Raw genomic sequence first — 27,436 nt, 5'->3', positions numbered from 1 at the left:
ATGCTCCGGGGGACCCATGCAGCTTCCCTGTCTTATTAGGTTTTACATTGTGTCACTGTGGAAAAGCACTTGCTGCATCACCCTGTGTAGGTACTTCAGTAAACTGAGGGCCCAGGCAGCTGGGCAGATGCCCACCCAGGCCTGTTCCAGGCCCTCTAAGTTTCCATTTTCACCTACACAGGGTGATGCTTAACCATTCATTTTCAACCCCCCGCCCTGCTTAACCATTCACATGTACACAATGCGGAGGCAGGATGGCCAAAGTCTGAGTTGGCGGGTGAAAACAGTGGGCTTGTATGTGAATCTGGAAGTCAGAGGGACCGCCATGGGCCCGCGCATCAGGGGCCCCATGCAGCCTCCCTGTCACCTGTTGCAGTGGGTAGTAGTGGGGCGCCCCAAGTTAACTTTTGCATCGGGGCCCACAAGCTTCAAGCTACGCTTCTGACCTACAGGGTTTACTGCAAACCTGAACCTCATCCCCAGAGAGACTATTATAATTTATTGTAGGGCCGGCCATATACTGTTCGAATCTCAGCCAGTTTAGCAGGAACCGGCCGAAATTCGAACCATTAATGCGCAGGCTGAATGTACCAAGTTGATCAATCGGTCAACTTGGCTGCAACCAGCCTGCCAGATTCTTTTGCGCAAATCACTGTCTTCTCCTGTCAGGGATGACTTCCCCCACCCCTAAGGTTGCAGGAAAGAAATTTGCACCTTGTATGGCCTGCCTAAGACTTTCCACACCTTTCATGTGCCTAGAATGTGTTTAGCTGATCTAAATTGAAAGTTCAATGGGGCTTTAAAAATACACCTAATTATTTTTTTATTAATACATATTGGCAGTAATTGATATTTTTCTTTAGATCTGCCTGGAGCTCAGCTTTATTCTCAGGAAAGAACAACCATCTCAATCTTGCGCTGAGAGTGGGAAAAGCAGAACATTATTTCAGTTACATATTTGTGTATTTCGCCTTGAGGAGTTCCCAGTCAGACAGGCCAATGTGTACCCTGCCTCTGACAAATCTCCTTTAAAAATCTAAAAATCTAGACTGGTACTCTATTTTCATGACATGACTAACTCAGCATGCAATAACAAAACAAACGTCAACTGTAGACCGCCATTTGCGTCATACTTCTGCCTCTTAGAGAAGATTTTTTGTCAGTCCTGGAATGCCTTGACTGTATTTAGCATTTTCTTTTTCTTTTTTCTTTTTTTAAATATTATACTCTCCAGCAATGCAAAGTTTTTATTTATAGTGTTTCGGAAAATTTATTTTATGGCTGGACCATTTTAAAAGTCGCATATTTTCAAACGTAATTATATTTTTACAGTTAATTTTTCATCATTGATTGGAATTTTTTCTTTAAGAAAAAAAAGGTTTTATAGTGCTATTTACTGTGCCCAATCGCAAAATAGTTTCTAGAAACAAACGCGCGCTCTGTTACGAAATGATTATCATTCTTTTTTTTTTTTTATGCATTCAACAGTCATACCACGTATCAGAATTCTAATCTTGGGACCTTTGCGTGACCACGCCCATAGCTAAGTAGAAGGCGTGGCCCCCTCCTTATACAGGCATCCCCCATCAGACGCCGTCATTATGACCAGGGAAATCCCAATGCATACCTGTCTTTGCGCATGCACAGATGTGGCAATGGGCTATGCGCAAAGATTGATGTGCTTTGGGACTTTCCTGGTAGCTGCCTTTGCACATACACAGGAAACCCTGCGCGTGCGGAGATCGTCAGGGAAACCAGCGAATGCACAGCTGCACCTCAGTGCTCTCTCGGGACCGGAATCCCTGCGGCATATCTGGCAACGCACAGATAACGGGAATAAAAGTAAAATACATACTTCCTGCCTAGGTGAGAAACGCAGGAGTTCTGCTTTGCAGCACAAATAAACGACTTGGTTAAAAAAAAAAACGGCCACTTATAAGAGAGGTAAGGGACAACATGACATGGCCTGTAGGCTAAGTTCAGACTACTGCGTTTTGATACGATTTTCAGTGCTATTTTGTAGTGCGACTTGGTTGCATTTTGTATTTGGTTTGCATATGCTATGGGGCCAAAATTGCACTGGAATTGCATCAAAGTAGCTCAGGATCATTTTCCAAAATCGCACCGAGCTGTGTTGCATTGATATGAACAGGCACCATTAAAAACAATGTGATTCTGTGTCACTCAAGTCGCATCTGAAATCTCACTAGTGTGAACCAGGTCTTGGAGTGAAGGTTCACTCTAAAGGATGGGTGTCCAACCTTTTGGCTTCTCTGGGCCACATTTAGTGTAGAGAAATGTTCTCGGGCGGCATATAACATGTATACTATAGTTAAGGTACATAAGTAATAAAACGCAGCTGTGCCCTTCCCTTGCTGCCCCCCCCAGCACTGATTTAACACAACTAGTGGATGATCCCCTCCGAAGCAGCCTCTGTGGCCGTTCCCCCGACTCGACTTCCTTCCTCCCCAGGAAAAAAAAAAAAAATTGTCAGGGGCCAGTGGGCCGCATTGCCTGTGGTTTTGGGCCGCAGGTTGGACATGCCTGCTCTAAAGGGTTAGTTCACCTTTACCAAAAAACTGCCTATGCAGGTAAGGGGTGTCTGTAAGTAAAAACAAACTGTGCAGCTCTGATTTAGATGTTGGCCATTTACCTACCTCCTAAAGCCTGACCGGAATACTCTCAGGTGTTGCTAAGTGAGGCTTAGTCATCTATCTCACACCTATGATGGTGGAGGTCTCAAACACTGAACTCAGGACGACATCAGGGAAGAGAGAGAGCCTGTGAAGGGGTTTGAATTGGAGAAAAAGCTCATTCATGCTCCCTGAGTGAGGCCTAGTTGTTACTGCTCACCTCCACCATCACATGAATGAACTTTTTCTCTCATTCAAACCCCTTCACATGCTCTTTCTCTTCCCTGATGCAGTGGTCCTGAGCTCAGTGTTTGAGACCTCCACCATCACAGGTGTAAGGCCTCTTTCACACGGAGCGGACCGTATTTCGATCCGCTCTGGCACTTTTTTTTTTTTTTTTACGGACACGGATGACACTTGTGTCATCTGGTTCGTATGTCCGTTTATCATCCCATCCATTTGCGGATGATATACGGACATAATGTAAGTCTATGGGATTGCGGATGTCAGCGGATGACACCGCTGACATCCGATTTTGCGTCCTTTCCGTTTTTAAACGGAAGAAAAATAGGGTTCTGTTCCGTTCCAAAAAACGGAACTGATAGGAAAGGACGCAAATCGGATGTCAGCGGATGGTCATCCGCTAACATCCGCAATCCCATTGACATGCATTATGTCCGTATATCACCCGCAAACGGATGGGGTGATATACGGACATACGGAGCGCCCGTGTGAAAGAGGCCTTAGGTGGATAACTAGGCCTCACTTAGTAAAGTCCTGGGACCATTGCCAGGACTAATAATAATTCACGTGCCGGGAATGTAACTGTTTTTGAAACTTAAATTATGGGTTTAGTTCTTCTTTAGGCTCCTTTCATACTTGTGAGATGACAAAGCTGTGATACTTATATTGGGACTTTACAGTGAGATTTTACACTCTCTGGACCAAAGTCACATCAAAAGTCAGACTAAAGTAGTGCAGAAATTCTGTCCGAAGTCACAGTGCCTTCTGTAGTGTCACTAGGATGGCTCTCATAGAAATACATTGAATTTTACATGTCCTGCAGCTTGGGGTCTCCCAAGTCGGATCCCAAGTAGCAAAACTGTGAAAGAAGCCTAAGCTGGCCACACACTAGTAGAATTTATGTTTTTGAAATTTTCCATTTTAGGAATATTCAGTCAATTTTCTAACAGTTAATAAATCGACTTTCGGTTTTGACCACAATGGCGAGAATTAAAAGTAGCAGGATAGGACATTTTTTACTTAAATGAACAAATTTGTAACCGTGTATGTGGTTTTCATTTGGTAAGTCAATTCATTCCAAAAATGAATGTTAAAAGCAAGCAAGAGTTTGCAGTATTTTTGAACAACATTGAATTTATCGAGAATCTTTGTACAAATATTCAACCAAATGTCTCTTCGAAGAGTTACTAGTTTATGGGCAGCTTTATAGATGTGTTAATAGCATTCCCCTGATTTGTTGTGGGGGGATTATGTGACTTCCATGCAGTGCTTGGGCCTGAGGAGCCCAAAGGGAAGGAGAGGCTTACATTATAAACTTCACTATACAAACTACTACTAAGGCCCCTTTCACACTTGTGCAACTTGTCATGCAACTTTGGACATCAGAGTTGCACGACATGTCGTTTGCCATGTTTTCCAATGATACCCATTCATATATGCGCAACTTAAAGTTGCAGCAACTTCAAAGTAGTTCCTGCACTACTTTGGCCCGATTTTAATGCGTTTTGAGGTCCAAAGACCTAGACATTGCTTCAAGTCCAGTCAAAATCGCGGCAGTAAAATTGCGCGACTTTCAAGTCGCACAAGTGTGAAAGGGGCCTAAAGGAATAGAGTGTAGGGGGAGAGCAGGGAAGGTTGATATAAATGGGCCAGTAGTGGACTAGTTATGCCTGAATGGACAAAGTGACATGACAGGGCCTCTTTAATCAATCAATATACTTTTGGATTTGGGTACAACAAGTTTTCTTTTCTTATAATAAAGATGCCAAATTACTCTGAATTGAAATTGGCTGAAGGCAATTTGCTAAAGATAAGTATTGTGTTCTTTGATTAAAATTCTTTCTCCTCCCGCAGGTTCATTCTTGTCTCTTAAGCGTCAGAGCTGGGAAGGACGGCTGGTTCCAGCTATACAGCCCAGGGGGTGTCGCCTGTGATGATGATGGAGAACTTTTTGCCAGCATGGTACGTGTCTGCAATAATGTGAGTTTAATTTTCTGCCCACTGCAAGCTTGTTTACCCTTATTTTAACTATGGTTCTAGCATGGATGTTTTAAGGACTAATGCTGGCCATACACTAGCCGAAAGATCGTTCGAAAAATCTGTCATTTGGTCCAATCGTTCGTTTTTCGTCCAGTTAATGGGCACAAATAGTTTTTAACTTTTCAGAGCCTAAAAATCGCAGGAACAGTTTTAAAAATCCGCCAACTGATTGATAAACGAACGATAAATTGAAAGGTTAATGTGTTTCTAGGCCGACCTGTTTGCACCAGGCATATGTGACGAACTGAACGAAAAACAAATTCATTTACGTCCATTAAACGATTTATCGTTCGAAATTTGGTAATTACGTGATGGCACGATCGTCTGCTCTCACGGGCAATTTTTCGTTTTTCGAAAATAACTTTGCCGATATTTCGGCTAGTGTATGGCCAGCTTAAGTGGACGTGTTCTTGTGACTTTCTATACATTCTGTTAAAAAAAAAATCCTCGAGAGGGGTGATCATATTGGAGTGGGAAAATGTCTCTACTGAGGAAATTTACCTTCACTTCCTGTCCTAGTGACACTTGTCACAGGGAGTGATGGGAAATTAGGTGCATTTACACAGACAATAAACACCTAAAAGATATTCTAACCCTCACTCCCTAATAAACATGTGACTTTATTTCTGTATGTGTCTACTGAAAAGGTTTCCCTTTACTTCCTGTAGTGGTGACAACATAAGATATATGCGGAAGTCTCCACATTTGGGACAAGGCCATCAAAAGGAATAGAATATATTTTATTAAAAATGGTCTTACTGTAAATTTGGCTCATAAACCTAGATATTGGTAGCACAGATTTGAGGTGATTTACTAAAAAATATTAAACCCAAGAGCAAATATTTATTATATTGCAGCTTACCAATTCTTTTTTAGGCTTTCTCTCTTCTATTTTCATCTGGCGATCCAGCCAGCAAGTCTGTTGTTTTCTCAAAAGAACAAGCTCTCCATCAGATGTATCAGTTTACAGGGATGAGACAAACAATTTAATAGTGACAGCAGTGCTTACAATGATCGTTTTTTTTTTTATTCATATAAAATCTTTATCCCAAAAGCAAAAAAACGGTTTGCTGTGACTGATTATAAAGTGTAAGCTGAAGTTTGGCTTCAGCTAGTGTATTTAAATCTGCTAGTACATGTCACACTCCCCTCCCCCAGATTAACAAGGCAGCTTTCCAATTGTGCCCCCTGTGCTCCTTCTTCCAGTGTGGGGGCACACTTTTAACAAAGGGGTATGTTTCTGGCCAGATCTCCAGGGGAAAACTGAGGGGGGGAAAGCTTAAAAAAGAAAACGAATGCAACGACCACATCTAATGTTTGGTAAGCTGCAATATATTACATTGTTGGCTTTGGGTTTAATACCCCTTTAAGAATGTTCACTGAATATATTGGGGTCGTTTTACTAAAACTGGAGAGTGCAAAATCTGGTGCAACTCTGCAGAGAAACCAATCGGCTTCCAGTTTTTTTTTTTGTTTTCCAAAATTGAACAAACTGTTTTTGAAACAAAAACCCCCTTCTCGGTGGGACTTTAAGGGTAACAATAAATTATATATAAAGAGTTGATTTTCTAAAATATTTATTAATAAATTCTCTCAATTGTGATCTCATTATTCAAGATTCAATACAGTGGTGTAACATAAGACCATACATAATTGGTCCATCAAATACATAAATATACAAAAAGCATGATGCTACTTATGGAGTGGTACATAGTCCAAAAAAAATTGAACAAACTGAAGTTAGAAGCTGATTGGCTCCAATGCACAGCTGGACCAGATTTTCCACTCTCGGGTTTTAGTAAATCAACCTCAATGTGTTCCAATTTCATCTGCGCATGATTGGGTAGCCAAAGTGAACAGGAATTTGCTTGTCACATTATTAGATAATCAAAGCCTATATTCACACAATTTATAAGATCTCCAACTCCTATAGTAGATCAACTTCAGGGGTTGATTTATTAAAAGTGGAGAGTGCAAAATCTGGTGCGGCTCTGCATGATTAGCCAATCAGCTTCTAACTTCAGCTTATTCAAATAAACGTTGAAAAAAAAAAAAATCCTGGAAGCTGATTGGTTCCTATGCAGAGATTTCCAAAATGTTGTACTCTTCAATTTTAGTAAATCAACCACTCAGTGTGTGCAGAGCTTCCACCCTCTGCTTCCATGGAACACTATCTTACTCTGGGGCTGCTGTAAAATAATTTAAAATGCAAAATAGATGAAGCTGAACTTGGGATATGTTTATAACGTTTTTTACATGAAGTCTACAATTGTCTACATTCATTCCACATTACAGCAGAGCCCTACCATAAGGCAGTAGATAACATTGTATTCCATTCAGCTGTTATTTGAAATGCATGAATTTAAACTGGGACTGGTTTTGTGTGGTGCTTCCATGGAATTCTGTGCAGGGGAGATTGGCCACCCTTGAAGTTTCGGCCAGTATTTCTTTACAAGAATTCCTGTTATAGAACAGCCTGCCACAAAACAGCAGGGCCATTATAAATCCCGGACATTAGGCCTGGGAATTGTGCAAAATGTTTTTATGGGATGTTACTGTACACTGCACTTCATGACATACACACTACGGCCTAATATGCAATACCCAGCAAGGTTTCCAACACAAAACAAGAATTAATTTTATGAAGGGGATAGCAAAACAATAATAGAGAGCTGTGTTGAGGAAAAGATGTCCATGGCCTATAGCGGTGGTCTCCAAACTGCAGCCCTAGGGCTGGATGTGGCCCTGTGCTTGCCTCTATCTGGCCCTTGGGACACTGTTCCATCCAAAACTGACACCAATGATGGGGCACTATTCCTCCCACTGACACCAATGATGGGACACTATTCCTCCCACTGACACCAATGATGGGGCACTATTCCTCCCACTGACACCAATGATGGGGCACTATTCCTCCCACTGACACCAATGATGGGGCACTATTCCTCCCACTGACACCAATGATGGGGCACTATTCCTCCCACTGACACCAATGATGGGGCACTATTCCTCCCACTGACACCCATGATGGGGCACTATTCCTCCCACTGACACCAATGATGGGGTGCTATTTCTTCCACTGATATCAACAATGTGGCACTATTCCTCCCACTGACACCAATGATGGGGTGCTATTTCTTCCACTGATATCAACAATGAGGCACTATTCCTCCCACTGACACCAATGATGGGGCACTATTCCTCCCACTGACACCAATGATGGGGTGCTATTTCTTCCACTGATATCAACAATGGGGCACTATTCCTTCTACTAAAACCAATGATGGGTCATTGTGGACATCCATTGACGCTTGGCCATTTTCTACTCCCACTCCCCACAGTCCGCCCCCCCCCCCAAAGTCTGAAGGACAGTAAACTTGCCTTTTGTTTAGAAAGTTAGGAGACCCCTGGCCTATAACATAGATGTCAACAGACCCAGATTTGCCAGGACAGTCCCGCATCTAGGTGCTCATTTAAGATAATGAGTTACACAATAAACCTTTGAAAGTCAGGGACTTGAAACCAGTTTCATGACTTTAATGGGCGCTCCTGTACCTTTAGATTATTGCACTCCTTGCCCTTTAAACATTTGTTCCTGCTGAGATATTGGCACTCCTTTTTAACTGCTTGACCTCCAAAACTTTTACCCCCTTCATGACCAAGATATGTTCTGCTATTCAGCACTGCTATTTTAACAGGCAGTTGCTCGGTCATGCAACACTTTACCCAAATTACATTTATTTAATGTTTTCACACAGCATTTTTTTTTTGGTGGTATTTGATCACCACTGGGTTTTTAATTTTTTTTATTATATAAATGTAAAAATACCGAAATTGTTTTTAAATACAATATTTTCTGCTTGCTGTTATCAAACATATCCAATAAAATCTAATTTCTTCATAAATTTAGGTTAAAATGTGTTCTGCTGCATGTCTTTGGTAAAAACCAGACTGCATTTTTGGAGACACCATACTATTGGTGATCATGATATGCATCGTTTCCACTGAGTTGGATCGGTTCGGTTCGGTACGGTACGCTATTTTGAGTGCTTCCATTATGAAAGTGGCCCATACAACCGAACCAAACTGCACCATTCCTCCTTCAGATGTAGAGCCATAGCAAATGGTACGTTACGGTTAGGGCGGAGCTACTGGCGTCACAAGATACATTCCACTGATTGGCGGACAGGAAAACGTCAATGCTCACGTCAAACAAAAAGCTCAGTCCAGATAATAGTCCAGACTTGCAGTGGAAACGCTCACCTGAATAGGCCGGACCATTATAACCCTTCCAAAACTGTACCAACCCGAACCGTTCCGCTCAGTGGAAACGAGGCAATACTGATCCGTACAGACACTATAATAGTAATGGTGGTGATCAGAGACTTATGGTTTGACTGTGATAGTGTGGCGGGCAATCTAGTGCTGACACTGGAAGGGAGGGATACTAACTGACACTGACATCGCTAGTGACACCAACACAGTGATCAGTGATAATAGTGTACACTGTTCTAATGGTACTGGCTGGGAAGGGGTTAACATCTAGGGGTTAACTGTGTGCCTAACAAATGTAATGTGTGCTGCTTTTACTAACAGATCTGTCTACTTTTCTTTTTCTCCCTGAAATCAGAGTCAACACAGAACTCTGTGTTGTGATTGGCCACAGCCGATCAGCAGGTTTCAGCCAAAAGCATTGGCTGAAATCTGCTGACAAACTGGTGCTGTGTCCAATCAAAGCAGGGGGTGCACACATGTGCACCACCAAACTAGGAAGTACACAGCGACATACGGGTTAATACAGGTTATTAACCACTTGCCGACCGCCGCAAGTAAATATACTGCAGCGGTCAGCCCCTCACAGGCAAAGTGACGTATATAAACGTCACTAGCCTGTGAGGCTCTGGGGAGCGTGCGCGCGCCGGCGGCGGCGCGCACCCGCTCCGTCACGAACCCCCCCGGGCGTGTGACCGGCGGACCCGATGTTCGCCGGTCACTCTGCGATCGTCGGGGGAGAGGGAGAAAGTCAGGCGGCTTGTGTAAACACGCCACCTGTCATTCTCCCCTGTGTAGAAACACTGATCATACGGTTCTACTATGTAGGACCGTTGATCATTGTTCCTACAGCTCAAGCCACAGCCAATCACAGTTAGAATCACACCCCTAGGGACACACACAGCCCCTCCCTCTCAAATAAATTTAACCCCTTCACTGCCAGTGTAATTTTACAGTAACAGTGCATATGTATAGCACTGATTACTGTAGAAATGTCACTGGCAACCCCAAAAGTGTCAAAAATGTCAGTCAAGGGTCCGATCTGTCCGCCGCAATGTCGCAGTACCGCAAAAAAAAACGCAGATTGCCGCCATTACGCGTTAAAAAAAAAACAACAAAAATCTTTCCCTTTGTTAGTAAACTCGATAACTTTTGCGCAAACCAATCAAAATACGCTTTTTGCGATTTTTTTTTTTTACCAAACATAGCAGAAAACAAATTGGCCTAAAATGTTAAAACATTTTGATTTTTACATTTTTTTTTGGGGGGGGAATTTCATATAAAAAAATGTGAAAAATATTGTTATTTTTGCAAAATTGTCGCTCTTTTTTTGTTTATAGCGCATGATCAAAAGATCGCACAGGTGATCAAATACCACCAAAAGAAAGCTCTGTTTGTGGGAAATAAGGACATCAATTTAATTTGGGTACAGCGTCGCACGACCGCGCAATTGTCTGTTAAAGTCACACAGTGCCGCATCGCAAAATACCCCCTGGTCAGGAAGGGGGTAAAATCTTCCGGGGCTTAAGTGGTTAAGGCCATCGGTATGATATCTAGGGAGCAAGATCCAGTTTCTGTGATGCAATCAGGCAGGAAGTTGGAATGCTTTTGTGTATTCCTCTTCATGTATGATGTCATTGGAATAAACAGAGTTTATCCTGAGTCACCTTAGGTTTTAATTATAGCAGCTTCTTGACTAGTGAGTAGAGTCTAAAATAAGTAACCCAGACTCTTAAATTAAGCACATTTTTGACACAATTAGTGAGAAATCTGCTTAGCACTAATTACATCCAATGCTGCCACATAAAATAAACCTGTTAGAAAAAAAACAAAACAGTTTTTTCAGTAAAAGTAACATACTTTTTTTGGTGTAACCCTTAACCTGTCCATACACTTAAGGTGAGAGTCTCCTGATCGTTCAAACTCATAGGGGAAAATTGACCAGACAGGTTTTGTTGGAGAGATTTCCTCCTTCCTTCCCCGTACAATGACATCGACAGCCAATGTACAGCCAAGCCAATGGTTCATCCAGCACTCTCACAGCAGAGGTGTCGCAGTGTGGTCTGGTATCTGACCAGTAAAAACCAGTAAACAAATAGCCAGTTTTATGTGTATAGTCCCGGCTCCAAATTGATGTTGGCTCCCTAAAAGAAAAATGATATGACAGAAGGCAGAGAATTAGTATACAGATCCCCATTCTGTCCATGTAAAAAAAAAAAAAGGAGATATACAAAAGTCATGATCACATCTCTAAAAGCTATGCTACGCAAAAACCTTATAAAATAAGGTAGTTATATAGGTACGATGCGGCACCTTACATTACCTAATATGCAGAGAAATCTTCAAGTGAAACACACTGTTTAATTTATATTGTTCCTTCTATTTCTGTATGTGGATGATGGCACTGTTTTTTTTTGTTTTTTTTTTAAACCAAAAATTTTTATTGTACAAAGTGCCACAAAGTACAAACATTCGGTGTACCGACTCCATAATTAGTAAAATACCAAAAATCGTGTTTCTCACTCAATGCATACACTTACTAAAAAAAACCTTTTCTCTTCCATTCATTGAAAGGCACTGCTCCATATTCTTCACCATAGGTTATACAGAATAAAAATAAATAATATCAATAAACTGTTTTAAGTTTGTATACATTTATATATATATATATATATATATATATATTTTAAATCAAATCTTTATTATTTTGTGGGAATAACATGGCAGGGATTAATTTCTGCCAGTCACAGGCAGTGTCACACCCTTCAAGCCTATGTCTAAGAGGGAGGTGAAGCCTCTAATAATCTACATGTAATATCCCGCCCCCATTGTGTTCAGCTGATTAGTGGACATGGAGGAGAAGGGAGGGAGTGGGCTGTCATTTACCACTGTGTATACGCCCACATCCATGTGTGACTCTATAGTCACATGGGCTGAGATGTGATAGGGAGGAAATGCTCAGCATAGAAACTCACTGAAAACTGAGCATGTGCAGAGTTGCCACCACAGCTGCACAATCCCTAGCTGAATTGGAGACATGAACAGAAGGTTTAGAGAACAGCAGGATCAATCAGGTTTTTTGCAGAATACAGAAAATTAATCTCAGTGACTGTGTATGAACAGCATGTAATACACCATTCATTGATAGTTTTTTATGATGAGAGGTTTAGTGACACTTTAATTTGGAGGGTTTTAGTACAGCACAGGTTTATTTAGCACTCTCACCATGCAGCGCTGGGGTCCTGGGTTTAGCTCTCACCAGGTATACTATTATGTGGCTTGGATGATCGCCTTGTTTTTGCATGGCTTTCATACAATGGCCTTAAAGTCTGTTCTATAATAAACATACTAATAGATATATTGGCTTCTTATATGAAACTTGATCTAGTGTGTGTCCCTTTTAAAGTGTTTGTATACCCCCCCCCCCCCCCGTTATGTTTGTACCTATAGGTAAGCCTATTACAAGGCTTACCTATAGGTACTGTAAATCTCTCCTAAACTTGCACTGTTTAGGAGATATTTACATTGCATGCAGCCGATGATGTCATCGGTGAATGCGCTCTGAAGGAACGGCCACCCGTGCCGTTTCCTCAGAGCCCTGTGCCGGGATCGGCAGCTCCCGCCCACATCCGCAGGAGTAACGTCACGTGGCTCTGGCCAGTAGCACAGCCACAACCTGCAGACCCCAAAGGAAGACGGGCGAAGATGGATGCAGCCTCCAGCAGGGACGACGTGGGCTTTGTTTGCAGGTTGTTTGCGTTGCATACTAGCACATTATGCATTTTCTTTGCAGGTAACCAAAAAGAAAAACTATTTCCAGGCTTTACAACCTATTTAAGCTGTAAAAGGGACATTAGATTGTAAACTCCTCTAGGGCAGGGACTGACTGTTTTGAATAGTTCTGGGAACTCTGTAGCACACACAATGGCAGCTCTATATAAACATGGAAAGTAGTCACTGCAATGTCATGGTAAATGTTTTTTTTTTTTTTGCAATGTCGTGGTAAATGTTTTTTTTTTTTAAATAATAAAAAATAATAATAATAAATCAATGCATTATATTTTTTTGCCAGGCTGAACGGTGTTAAGTTGTATTTGTCCTTTAATAAGCCCAGTGTAACACTTCTCTTCTCCCACAGGTTCACATTTTGATGGGTTCCTGTTATAAAACCAAGAAATTTCTCCTATCGCTGGCTGAGAATAAGCTGGGGCCATGCATGTTGCTTGCCTTGCGAGGAAACCAGACCATGGTGGAGGTACGAGAACTGCCAATAAGCACACATTGGCTTTAATGACCCGCAGAAAACAGAGCACAGATGGCTCAGTGTACTGTGTATCTGGCAAAATTTCCTGTGTCCCCACTTATATCTTAGCTGCACTGTAACTCCTGCTGTAGGAAAGAAAGTCAGGGCACACAGACAGATAAAGGGCTGCGAAATGAGTATTAAAGATTACAGAGCATGGAGACAGGAAGCAACTGCAGAAAGGCTCTGTGCTGACGTAAAGAAGATATTGCACTCGCCTATGTCTACAGAGCAACATACTCTCTACAGTGCTTTACAAAGCTCTCACCTCTCATGTGAGTTCTAAACAGATTGAATCTATGCAGTATACTTAGTAAGAAAATAAATAAGTAACCTCTGCACAAATCATTCTGGAATAGTCGCATGATTGGATCACATTTCTGTTTTTAAGGAAAAAATTATTCTTTAATGGTAACGCCCATTTTTTCTATTTCTTTAAACATTCAGCTTGATGGTAATAATCTGATCAATTAATGTTAAATCTCTACTCCAAGCAAACAAAAAAACAGATAGCTTAAAATACATATAATACAACTTTTTTACCTGCCAAAAAAAATGTGTATTTCTATTCCCCAGTTCTGAGATGTACACAGAACACTGGATGACACTGCTTCTCTGTTATAGTTAGAGACTGTAGGAGGAATACAATGGCCGTCCCAACCTGATAATTGGATAATAGAGGAGCAGCAGACTAATTTAGGGTCATCTCTCCTCCTATCAGCATGCTCCTTCTCAGCATACATTCATGCAGTACACCTGATTGGCTCCCAGGCCTGCCCGCACCCTCCCAGTCTTAGTGCTGCTGTATAAGGGATTACAAAGGGCTGTTACAAAGTCAAATTCAGGTACTTCTACTAGTTGCATTGAAAAAATATATAATAATTTATCAATGATTAACTAGCTGTATTGGTGTGTTTCTTTCATAACAGCCTAGAGTGCAGCTTTAAAAAGCTTGCTTCTGGATATAGGTATTAAGCATATATTTATAGTTCATGGGGGCATCCATATTTGCTTATTACTTATCCAGGCTTTTTGCTTAGCAGTGCTCACAGTGGATGTTTGTACTCGCTGTCTGTGTATTGAGTTGTACAGCAAGCTACTAGAAATGTAAAAACCCCATTAAAAATGACATTCAGGTATGTGTCTATTTTAACTTTGTATGTGTACTGAGAAAGGAACCTGTGTTCGGAAAATTATGGTGGTTTCAGTACAAAAATTATGTGTGGACACCATTCTGTTTTCATGATCGGCTTTCAGGCGGCCTGATCACTTCAAACCATAACCAGCTGTTGATTACTGTGGGTGATGTTTGGTGCTTTCATTCCTGTAACGGTCAAGAATAGTGGTTCCCAGCCTAGAATATGTGGCAGATTGTTTACGGGTACACAAAAAAAAATCAGTAATGTCCCAACCCAGTGATCCAACATCATTGGTTGTTGATGATCCATCGTTATGCATGTCCATGGTGTTGGGTCACACAGCGTCATCAGTTCTCACCAGCTCGCCCGCACCATGGAAACACATGACGCTAATTCAGGGAGGACGACGTTGGTGTAATTTTTTCCTCTTGCTGTCTGTGACACTGCACGTCCACTCTTCTAAGCGCCCCAGCCACCTGTTTCATTCTCTCTGCATGCAAATGGAGTGCAAAATATTTATTGAAATGCTGGAAGGCTCTAGATTGGGCTGGATGTCACTGTGGGGGATATGGGGGTTCTGAGGGGACTCTGAAGCAGATCACAACCAAGCAAGGGATTTCCCAGCACACTTACCAGCTTGCAAAACAACCAAATTGGCCCTGTCTAACAGTTGGCGTTAAAAACAGAGGGTTTTGTTTGCACACTTTTGCAAATATATGCGTAAGTCGCAGTACCCTGCCAAAGGACCTCTGTATATACTGTGGTCCTAACTCTAAATTTCCAGAGCCTCCATAGTAGGAGCACATATAAGATTGGATAGAATAAGGACAGGTATGCCTGGAGGTCGCCCACCCCTCCTTAAAGGCGCAGAGATGCACGTGAGGCCCAGCAAGATGTGCTTGTGATGTGCATTGCCCTTCTGTGTGCACCTTGCTGCAAAGGCCAGTTATAGGTTGGGGTGGTTGCCACTTTTTTGTACAGACTCTGCAGCAGACGTGGTACCCCGTAAGGGGATGAGATTTCTGGAGAAGGTCTCTCCAGGAAGCTAGGAGCTTTCAGGGGTGCTGTGGGAGAATGGGGAACTGGGGGGAGGGTTGGTTGAGTGGAACAGTGGCAGTTATTGGAGGTTTTGGGGCACTGGGGAGCTGGGAGGTACTGTGGTAGGTTAGGAGATTTGCAGCTAGTTGGGGGCTCAGAGGGAGGCTGTGGCCTGGTGATTGACGACTACTGATCTAGAACATGTGCTCTTTTGCATTTTTGGCACTGCTTTGCACAAGCATCTCGGTAACCAGACTGAGCTTCTCTGTACAAACACTCCCATTTCTGCTGTGTCACACAAGCCTGCCTGCTTACATAAACTCTTGCCAGGTTTAAACAAACCACCCATTATCAAGACAGAATTTGGGTACAGGCACATACTTTGGCTTTTGGTCTAGACTCAGGCAGCCACTGATTTGCATAATAAGTAGTCTCCCATTGTAAACCGGCAAAAAAGAAAGAAAGAAAAAAAAAAGAAAGTAATGGGTTGCTCTTGTTGAATTGCAGTTGCTATCAACTAGAATCTTTTTGTTTAGCCTTGAGTTTGCTTTGAAATTCTCCTGTTGTGGTTTTCAGATCCTTTGTCTAATGCTGGAATACAACATCATAGAAAACAATGACACACAGCTGCAGATCATATCTACCCTGGAGAGTACAGATGTAGGAAAGAAAATGTATGAGCAGCTTTGCGACAGACAGCGGGAACTGAAGGAGCTGGTAAGTTCTGCATTTCACCAAAAATGTCTGCTAAAAAGTGCTGTGCACTTAGTTTTTTGAACAATTTACTATATATGGAGATTACTATGCTGTGAGAACACAACTGTTATGTGCGGGAGGACGGATCACTGGGGGGAGATATCGAAAAATAAATGGCCACTATTAAGTGAACACCTCACCACTATGTGACAGCCTCTCAGTGCTATGGATGCTGACTGATATCGAGTCACCATAGGCACTGATATTGGGAGAAGTGGGGGGGCGTGCCACAATCTGGTCTATTTTTCTGTTTATAGCTATCCTTTTAAATGCTATATCTGCGGCTAGGAAGAGTCTTTTGTTACTTTATATAGGAATTGGTGTACTACATCGATATTCAGAAGCCTGATATTGTGGTCACAATTAAGACACATATCTTTCCTTTTACTGAACTCCTCTGGGACCCTCATTTCTTTGCATTTATGTGATGGCTATATCTTAAAGAGTGAATAATGAAAAGGATCCTGAAGAAGCTCTTTTGAAGCGAAACACGTTGATTCACCTGTCCTCTCCCTTGAGTGTTGGGATGTACGAGGTGTGTCTAAAAAGTTTGGTGAATGGTATTAAAAGCAAACAAAACAGAAGATACAAAAAATTACCTTAATCATCATCCTTCACAACACACTTTTGACAACGTTCATAAAGTGTCTGAAAACTGTCAGCAAAGACCTCTTTAGGAATCAATCACAGAACCGCTGTCACACATTCTTGGATTGCTATCACGTCTGCAAAACATTTGTTTTGACCTTGGACTTTTGCAAGTGACTCTTTTGGGGTCACGGAGAAGACGGTGAATGCCACTTTATTGATTGCAGTTTGGATTCCAGATCAAACTGGTAGCACCAGGTCTCATTCCCTGTAACAATGGTTTGCAGAAAGGATGGATCCTGGTCACACATGGTAATGAAATCTCCAGAGGTTTCCATCTGTTTTGCCTTTTGTGTGACACAAACCGGGAACAGATCTTCTGCTTACCCAAATCTTTGTGGACGATGGTGAGCGCTGTACCCAATTCCTCCAATATCATTTGCCGATCTCATGCCAGCATTTGTTGCACTCGCTCAATCATGTCTGGGGTTTTGCTTGTTGATGGCCAACCCAAATGTGGCTCATCCTCCTTTGTTTCCTTCCCATCGCAAAAGCATTTAAACCAGTCTTAAACTTTTTTTGCTCACTGCTTCCGTCCCATACACTTGCACCAACATTTCATGTACCTCCGTTGCTGTTTTCCCTAATTTGTAGCAGAACTTGATGTTCACTCGTTGCTCCATTGCACTGTGACCCTATCTGTAACACTGACTACGTTTGACTGCCCGCAGCGGGTTTACCCTGGCGGTCACGTGTACTACATGCTAGGTGGTGCTTCTCGATGTGCCTCTGGATAGCCAGGTGTGGTTTTTGTTGTGGCCGAAATAAAATCCCTCTTTCCCCGTTGCCTTTTCAAGACATATGGGGAATTTTCTTTTTTTTAGATATAGAAATGAACTCATAAGGCAGCCACTGATGAAGGGGCAAATATCCGATGGGCCTTGCTGACTGGCTAACAGTTACCTGCAGATAAAACCCAGCTCCCGTCTAAACTTTTTTTTTTTTTTTGTGTCTTGGATAAAGAAAGACTTTTGTTATTGTTAAGTGTGGGCAGGTAGGAAGGATTTTCTTCGAAGGTAGTTGGCAAACTAGAAGATAGGGTGGCGGGCCTTTATCAGGGCCTAGGCTGCTGCCTAGGGGGTGCGGCCTACTGGTCGATTCTGCCTGTATTCGAGAAAAGTAGATGTAAAGAAGCTCCCGATGTCCAGTAGATCTATGTTTGAATGTTTTAAACGTTTTATGTAAAATAACAACCTTGAAATGAAGCCAACGCGTTTCACGGGAACTGTAAGTAAGACACTGTGTGTCTCAATAAGGAAGATTGACACTCTAATCATCCTTTTTACCAATGTTACCAGGAATGAAAATGTAGGGAAATTTGAGTTGCCCCAGAACAGAAATAGAGGGGACACATGTTTCCGTGACTCCCTCTCTAGATCTCCTCCCACGCCATTTTTTTGTTTGCAGTGATAAATGTAATTATAAGTAAGTTAACAGTTATTAGAATTACAATGGTTGATAAGCCATTTGCAATATTGTTATATTTAATTTGTTGACTGTTTTATTTATTGTGCTTACAGCAAAGAAAAGGAGGTCCCACTCGCCTAACACTGCCATCTAAATCTACAGTAAGCATTTCCTGTTCAGTATATTTTTTGGTTTCAACTGCAATTCCATGTTTATTAACTGGTCATTTATAGCCAGTAGCAGGAAATCCACTGCATCAAAGCCCAAAAGGGAATGTTAATTAAATCAAGTATGTCACCTTTTTAAACAATACATAGGGCAGCACAGTGACTACTGTAAGTGGTTAAGCACTTCCCCCTAGCAGCACGAGGGTCGTCAGTTCGTATCCCAACCGGGGCACTACCTTCCTGGAGTTTGCATGTTCTCCCTGTGCCTGCATGAGTTTCTTTAAGGTCCTCCGGTTTCCTCCCACTCTCCAAAGACATGCTGGTAGGTTAATTGGCTCCTGTCTAACTTGGCCTCAGTGTGTGTGTGTGTGTATGTATGTGAGTTAGGGGCCTTAGATTGTAAGCTCCTTGAGGGCAGGGACTGATGTGAATGTACAATATGTATGTAAAGCGCTTCATAAATTGACTGTATGAAATAAAATAAATACACCCTGCAAAATAAGGCAGCTAATACTTACCTGTCCCTCCCCCCTGTGCTGACAGTATTCATTCTGTTCTTTAGATACAGCTGCAAAAGAAGTCTTCTGCATCCAGCGCAACTGAGGTGTTTCAGATGTCTTGCCCCCGCTGTGGTACCTTTTGCTGGCCCCTGCCTCGCTGCTGCATTCTGTAGAAACATAGGAGCTGGCATGAGGAACCACAGTGCACGATGGGGGCACAAGCATCCAGCAATCCTGGAAGTGTTGGATGTGAAGATTAAGGCCATAGTTCTTTTGAAAATTATATTTTTAAAATGGTGTTAGGGTCACTTCTAGGGAATGTATAGTGGTTTCTTGCTCATTATGGTCAATAGTGGTTTTACATATATGTTTATTGCTCATTATGGTCATATTTTTTAGACCTTTTTTTTTTAATTTAATTTTTACACAGCCTGTGAGCCTCACATACCTTAATAATCTTAGCTACTTTGCTGAAAAATGTTTACAATACTCAATAGCTGTAGCTGCAATTTACACTGAATAACTCCGTGACCCATCCTTCCTGCTTCTTCCTGAAAGTTTCCTATAGGAACTTTCCTATAGAAAGTTAGGAGGTTTCAATCATAGAGAGAGAGCCTGGAGGCAAACAGCTTCTACTTTGCAATCTTAGAAAACCCATTGTGCTCTGTGATGTAGTTTTCAACTAAGATTTAAAGAAGAAACAGAGCTGAGGCTGTCAATCAGCTGGAGGTCCCTCCGCTGTCACCTTTTTTCTCTTGGTGTCAGGAAAACTTGTCAGAAGTGATTTATGCTGATAGCGGAGGAACAAAGCCATAGACAAAAATAACATTTGGTGCTCTGGATGGAGGCACTATAGAGGGAGAGGGATTAGGTTTGTTCAAAGTTTATGTCTAAGGTTTACAACCACTTTATTCGCCTCCGTCCCCAGTTGCACATACCCACTTTCCCTTCACTCCACTGCCACTCCATTCATCTGCTGGAACTGAATTGACAAATAACATGCATCCTATATAATAATGCATAACTACCACAAAGCAGACATTCAATTGTCATATAATTATCAACTGTCGCAGATTTGGCAGAATAATAAAAAATCTTTTTTACCTTAAAATGAATGGAGTGCGATAGAGAATGTGGCAATAACTAGAGATATGTAATTTGGAGAGGAGCTTGTGCCAATCAAGGCAGATATTATTTATTTATTTTTAAGATCAGGTCAGGAAAACTGGTCACTAGTATTGGCGAATTCCTGCATTGTATTTATCTGTATTTGATCACAACCCAAACAGTAGATATTTTCACCTTGGTATATATTTTAAAAGAGGCACTCTGTTTGCAGGATGCGGATCTCGCCAGGTTACTGAGCTCTGGCTCTTTCGGAAACCTAGAAAACCTCAGTCTGGCCTTCACCAATGTAACGAGTGCCTGTGCTGAGCAACTCATCAAGCTGCCTTCACTCAAACAGCTCAACCTGTGGTCAACTCAGGTATGTAGAACTAAGGATGGGGTTGTGGTTAACTGCTGACAGGATGTAGTAGGAGGGGAGTTAACAGGTTCTCATGCAGAAGTACAGTAATATACAGAAATGAAGCAACCACATTTGAACGTGATGCAAGTTCCAGTTTTCTACACCATCCCCATAGTACAGAGTTTACGACATTTTGAAAATTCCTTTTTATCCGACTGCTGCTAGTTCCGAGTTTTCTGATTATTTGCCAACAATTTTATTTTCAGAGGGATCTTGCATACAGGCGTTAAAAATAGGCGGTTGGGTCGTGTTTTTAACGCTTCCTGAATGCATATCAATTCCACTCAAAATTCTTACAATAAGGGGCGGGTGGAGGCATTTACATGGCATCGTTAGCATTGCTTTTCGTTGCTGCGAGGCAAAAATAAGGCTACCTGCAGTGTTTGGCAGGCATTGACGCTTTGCAACTGCCTCCATTCACTTATATTAAAACACACCACAACTGCACCTTAAATGCACTGTAAATGCGCCTATGGTGTTTACTGTGCGGTTGCAAAGCATCAAAAGTGATTATTTCCCATTTTAGTCTTGTTAAAAAAACAAGCTTTTGAGAAGTGTTGTCTGACGCAACATGAATGCCTGTACAACACATAATTGCTTATTAATGCTATAGGTGCTTTAATGCTCTTTTAGTTTGCTTTAAAATGTAACGCAAGTGTGAAAAAACCCCAAAACAGTATTTCTGGATTGAAGCAATGAGTTGGGTTTTCAGTGTCTACTTTAATGAATCTCGCCTACATAGCTCTATTCTTTATTTATCTTCCTTCTAACCCCTCATATGTCTCATATCCAAGTCCCATAGTTTATACCATTGGGCCATTACCCAGCCACAATAAACAAATCTCTTGCGACATTTTTTTTCTGATATTTTCACAATATAACCAACACAACCAGGAGGGCTAATTAGACTCCTTGGGATAACCTAGCAAGTGTACACAGGACAGCTTTGAATTTCTGACCTGACCAATAGGTATTCATTATGTACTTATTAAAAACATAAACCAAAACATTTTCAATGGCATATTTACCAGGCCAAAAGTTAAACTTAATAGAAGTGTTAAAAATTTTAGAGAAGGGAGAACCTGAACATATTTAAGTATTGTAAACAGGCAATGAAAGTTTGAATATAGATAGTGGTACCCACCTCTCCTTCCAAGAGAAGACCTTTTATCTTTGTCACATGAAGGTTGTTGGCTCTGACTTTGGGTGGCAACTGTACTTTTTGAAGTTAGGCTGGTCAGCAAGGACCCTGATTTCTGGAAACTGGCCTGGAGAAAGCCACCTTGAGGCTGCTCAACATGCAGTAGGGTCTTTGATGGCCATCCTGGTTTCAATGAGCACAATGGTGATCAAGAATGTCTAGGTATGTTCTTCAAAAACAGTGTGATGGTCCTATATTTGATTTCACAAATTAGATTGTAGAGATAATAATACAGTAATACTTGTCTGTTTTCTGTGCAGTTTGGAGATGCTGGGTTGCGGGTTTTATCTGAGCACCTCACTGCGCTGCAAGTTCTCAACCTGTGTGAAACTCCCGTCACAGATGCTGGGCTGCTGGCACTGAGCTGTAAGACATCTCCCTTTATCATCTCACATTTCTATAGCCCTCTGCTTACTTGTCTCTCTAGCTGTTTGCTTTCAAAAGACTATCCTTTTATAAAATTTTTCTATTTTATATCTAGCTATGAAGAGCCTCTGCAGCTTAAACATGAACAGCACCAAACTGTCGGCGGACACTTATGAGGATCTTAAGGTACACCCAGAAACAACTCTTCTATTATCAACTGTATATGCAGTCTAGCTCCATGTAGCTCTGCTGTTTTCATATAGTAGTTAAAATCCTTTGGTGCTAGCTAACTGTGAGCAGATCTTGCACTGAGTATGAAGAGTACTAAAAGTTTATGTATAAGTGTACCTTGTGAGCTGCTGTGAATTATGAAAGCGCCTACAAACCATATTTTGTCCTTAATGCAAACAACCATGTACCCCCAATTCATAATAAATAATAAGGTGCTCCCACCAATACACACTCTCATATATACTGTATATGTGCAACTTGATATACCTTACAAACAGTGTAGCGCTTATTTCACTTTCATTTTTTTACCATATGTATCAAAGGTCTCCCTTTTTCCTCAATAATTTGTTGTGCTTACCCCTAATGCAAGTGGTCAGATACTATAACTAGCGGTGTTCTTCTCCTATTGCAGCCCCCTTTCCCATAAGGCAAGCAGGTCTACAGGTACTCAGTTCCCCCCAGGTCTTATACACAATGCTATATTGCCTGGCCACCATGTCGGGGCAGGCGAGAACTTAGCAAAGCAAACAGGTACTTGTGGTTAGCAGACAGGCAGAGTGGTTCAATGACATTCCAGGTACAAGGAAGGTGAGCCTTAGAGTAGTCAGGGTCCAATCCCTAGTCAAAAAGCGGACAGAGTTTAGAAAATAATCTATGTCCAATTCAAGGTCATAAACAGGGGAATCCAAACAGCAGAGCAGGACAGACAGACAGACAGAGAGCTTGAACATGTATTACACACGCTATCACAAGCATGAGACTGCAGGCTTGGCTGGCTTAAATCAGGTTTGGTCTCCACCCAGAGTCTGGCCACATCAATCACCTTGTAGGTGGACAGACAGGGTGAATGTATCACAATCCAAACCAGGATGCTATAATGAGACCAGCAGCTATCAAGGGTCAGGAGCACTACACGCTCCTGACAGAGTTACACCAACACCTTTTTTATGTATAACCAAATCATGAAAAAGTACATAATACAAAGGAAAATTCTCTCAAAAATACTCTTATTGTGCTTCTGTGAACACACCCAGATAGTGCTTGATACCTTTTTACACTTCTGTTTATCACCACCACCAGTTGTGCCCTTACCTGAGATCCGTGACCTTACATAATAAGGTCTGCGTCCCCTTTAAGTGCAGCTTTATTACACTATGTGGCTACTGAATGTATGCTGAATATACAATCCAATGCCTCCACAGATTATTTCAGGTATTTCCTCTTTAAGACATTCTAACCAGCTCTCTCTCTTTTTCTTTCTTCCACTCAGCCCCATACAAGAAAAAAAAAACACTGCATAGTGCTTTATCTTTTCATTTGCTTTTTGTTCACATAAAATATTAACACTCACATTAACAAGTTGTTTACATGCACATTCCCCCTGATGACGTCAAGTGACCATGTGGCGAACCACGTCAGGGCGGGGCTTAGTGGATGAGGTCACCAAAAAAAGGACCAGCAATACTATACAGAAACTGCAGTTGTTTGTAAAAAAGGATTGTGTGGACACTTAAGCTTACTAACTTTGGTGCATGTGAGCTTTACGTAGCTCGTTATTTCTCTGTAGCCTGCATTCAAGACTTATCAGGCACTAAATTTCCCCCTGAATTTCCACCCAATCTAGGTAGTAGTTCTTATAGGCTCTAGTGGAAGCATGGCAATAGTGGTGCCACCACAGTAATAGCGGCACCATGGCTCAGAGTATGCAATGAAGGCCAAAGCCTACAGGAAATCAGCATATCTTCTTATACCCAGAGAGGTAGAATACTTTCCTGCATTATGCTACCTGAGTTTTGCAGAGAAAATCTTTTGCCAATTTAACATGCCATGTTACCAACTTTCATATCTGCAACAATCCCTGCATCTTTCGAAATAGGGAACAAACTAACAAGATGATGTGACTTGGTTTTGGTAGACCATTTTTTTTTTTTTTTTATATCACAAAGTTTTCATATACCAGGGGTTCCCTGTTGAACTGTGTCTTTATACTGGTGCCTTGACTTTTGCTTTAGGACTCTTGCACATAGGATTAGAAAAACACTTTTTTTCCTGATCTGAACACAGATGTATTGTTGTCTGTGAAACAATGCTGACAACTGTGTAGAGATCAGTAATATAGTGATGAGTACTGAGCCGTAAAATAAAAATAGAAAAATTTACGTTTGAGTGCAGTAATATGGGTGTATTCATGTATATTGGCTATTAAGGAGCCGCACTCCCAACCCAACCACAGTGTGGATGTGGATATAGTACGGCCTCAGAAAGCTTTCCTTCACAGGCCATGCCTCCTGATGCTTTTTGTCCTGCCCACAGGGCTTAGTCATAGAGGTGGGGACAAAACGCGTTGAGGGTGTGGCCTGCGAAGGAGAGCTTTCTAAGGCCATTTCATATCCACAGTTGGGCTAGGAGTGTGGTTTCTTAACAGATAATGCATTCACCATTGGAGGATAAATGAATACACATGCCCGCCCCCCTATATCTGAGAACCAGAGGGAATAGGCTCATCTCTTAGCTTCAAGCGGCGCTCTAAGTTCCATTACAGGTCACAGTGCGTATACATGTGTATATTGCAACACTGGCAAGTATAAGAGGGTGAAGAGGAATTTTACGCATATTTACACATGTGCATGTTTACACCCATTTATGCAAACTCTTTATGGAGCATTTTACCCTCCAGAAGATTTTACCCCCTTCATGACCAGGCCATTTTTTTTCAGTTCAGCCCTGCGCTACTTTAACTGGTAATGATGCAGTCATGCAACGCTGTACCCAAAATCAAATTTACATCATTTTTTTTCACAAATGGAGCTATATTTTGGTGGTATGTGATTACCACTGTGTTTTTTTTTCATTATTTGCGATATAAACGAAAAAAGACTCCAAATTTTTTTTTAAAAAAGGGTTTTTTACTTTCTGCTGTAAAACCTATCCAATAAAAAAAATCTAATTTCTTCATAAATTTTGGCCAAAATGTATTCTGCTATATCTTTGGTAAAAAAAAAAAAAAAAATCCCAATAAATGTGTATTAATTGGTTTGCATGAAGGTTATAGCGTTTATAAACAATGGTATATGTATTAGAATTTTATTTTTTATATATATATTTATACTACTAATAGTGGAGATCCGGGACTTATATTGGGATAGTGCAGCGGGGAAACTGACCAACTGACACTGACATCACCAGTGACACTAATACAGTGATCAGTGCTAATATTATACACTGCATAATGACTGGCTGAGAAGGGGTTAACATCTAGGGCGATCAAGGGGTTAAATGTGTGCGTATCAATGTTTACTGTGTGTGTTGTACTAAGCAATGTGCCGGTTTTTCCTCCCTGCTTTGCAGGGAGTAAAAAATGGCACATCGCTGCTAAAAGTAGAGAACCATGTTTTGTTTACCTACACAGGGCTCTCTTCTGTCATTCACTCAGCCAATCAGCAGGTTCTGGCCGTAAGTCATTGGCCGGGACCCACTGATGGGCTTGTGCTGTGGCGAATGGCAGCACAGCCGGGGTGGTGGGCGCTCCCTACCCAGAAGTGCTGGATCACGTACATGTACGTGATCCAGCACGGCGGGGCTGCTCTGCCGCAGTAAATCTGCAGTACGCGGTCCGTAAGTGATTACTCAGGATCTTTCTGTCAATAAGATCCTGAATATAAACATCAGTAAAATATTGTGTCTGTGTGCAAGAGGCCGTAAAGCTTTACATTCAGCCTACAGTTCCAGGACATCTAGGATGCAGGAAAGAGGGATTTCTGGCTAATAAAGGTAAAAACCGATATGGTTAGGCTAAACTTTTGGTTTTTGAATATCAAAAAGGCACTAAAGGCTTGTCTTTATTATTCCTCCTGTTCTGTTACTGTAGGGTTCTTGCAAAAAAGAGAGAACTAGGTGGTTGAATTTCCTTTTGAAATGAATGCCTGAGTGCTGTATATCACTTGTGCATTTTTCTCATTTGTTCCCACTTAACCTATTTATAATGTATAACCTTCCTAACCAGCCTTTCAGCAGATGCCAGACAATGTATCTACCAGCTTATTAAAACTGGAGATACAGAATTTTAATTAGCCAGCTTTAAATTAATCAGCAAAGGCTTAAATCTTCACAACTACACCAGCACACCCACAGTCCTATCCTGTCTGTACACACACCCAGCAATGTGACACACTTGTTATTTTTGCCTGGAATTCTGTTCCATATATAACATTTCCTGGGTGTTCAGCATCTTTTTGGAATACCTAGTTTGTGTTGAGATAAAAATAACTCCCAAATCCCCACACCCAAGCATAGAATGGCATGCTACAGAACCAGCCCTTACAAAAGGATTAATATAAAGTTGGATTTTGTACACAGATTTCTTTTCAATTTCCATGTTTTATGGCTAATAAACGTAAAAGAAAGTATTTTTTGTGTGCTATTTTTGGTGCTGGTAGCTACATTCAAATACTTGCCTAAATATCTGAAACACTGAGAAAGTGGTAGAGGAAAAAAATGAAAATGTGTGACACTTAGGCCAAACATGAACAGATCAAAATTTGGTTCTTGCTAACGCCATCTATGCGCAGGATGGTTGCGCTGAAGTCAATCTATCGATTGACTTCAGTACAACCACCCTGTCTGTTTTTTTTTTTCGTGTGGTCACTGACGGCGGCTATAGCTGCTGGCAGTGATCATTGTATTCTGACCGCAGGGAAACTTCCCGCTGTCAGAAAACAATAATGCAGCGGTAGAGATTCTGTCAGTGTTTATTGTGGAATCAGGCAATTTTTCTTCCATCAACCCATTTGGCATTCAAAGAAAGGGAACTCACTGCTCAAGGTGGTATGAAAGCCTGATGACACACACCGGTGCACGCCCCGGCTCGCCTCCGTGGATAATCAATGAAGAAAAAGAATTGGCTGCACTCCAGATGAGGTCGAAATCCAGATTTATTGACTGGACATCCCAACGTGACAAGGTAG

General features: G+C 41.6%; 2 protein-coding genes across 5 annotated transcripts in view; both read left to right on the top strand.

Moving 5' to 3' along the window:
• The window catches only part of CMC2 (C-X9-C motif containing 2), a 662,556-nt gene that overhangs the window by 441,165 nt on the left and 193,955 nt on the right, over positions 1-27,436 (top strand). The gene's annotated exons all lie outside the window — the stretch shown is intronic.
• Positions 1-27,436, top strand: part of CMIP (c-Maf inducing protein) — a 182,916-nt gene that overhangs the window by 151,209 nt on the left and 4,271 nt on the right. For 2 of the 4 annotated variants that reach the window (XM_082270373.1, XM_082270371.1), the window contains 7 exons: positions 4,731-4,838; positions 13,327-13,443; positions 16,245-16,385; positions 18,593-18,640; positions 20,486-20,632; positions 22,136-22,241; positions 22,357-22,427. In XM_082270373.1, coding sequence (XP_082126499.1) covers positions 4,731-4,838; positions 13,327-13,443; positions 16,245-16,385; positions 18,593-18,640; positions 20,486-20,632; positions 22,136-22,241; positions 22,357-22,427 — 738 coding nt within the window. Of the gene's footprint in view, positions 1-4,730; positions 4,857-13,326; positions 13,444-16,244; positions 16,386-18,592; positions 18,641-20,485; positions 20,633-22,135; positions 22,242-22,356; positions 22,428-27,436 lie in introns of all 4 variants that reach the window. The other 2 variants (XM_082270372.1, XM_082270370.1) reach the window with 1 other exon arrangement.

The sequence above is a fragment of the Pelophylax lessonae genome (genome assembly GCF_965119305.1).
Source record: "Pelophylax lessonae genome assembly, chromosome: 10".
Lineage (NCBI taxonomy): Eukaryota > Metazoa > Chordata > Amphibia > Anura > Ranidae > Pelophylax > Pelophylax lessonae.
The sequence above is the reverse complement of the archived record's forward strand: the minus strand, read 5'-3'. Positions and strand labels throughout refer to the sequence as shown.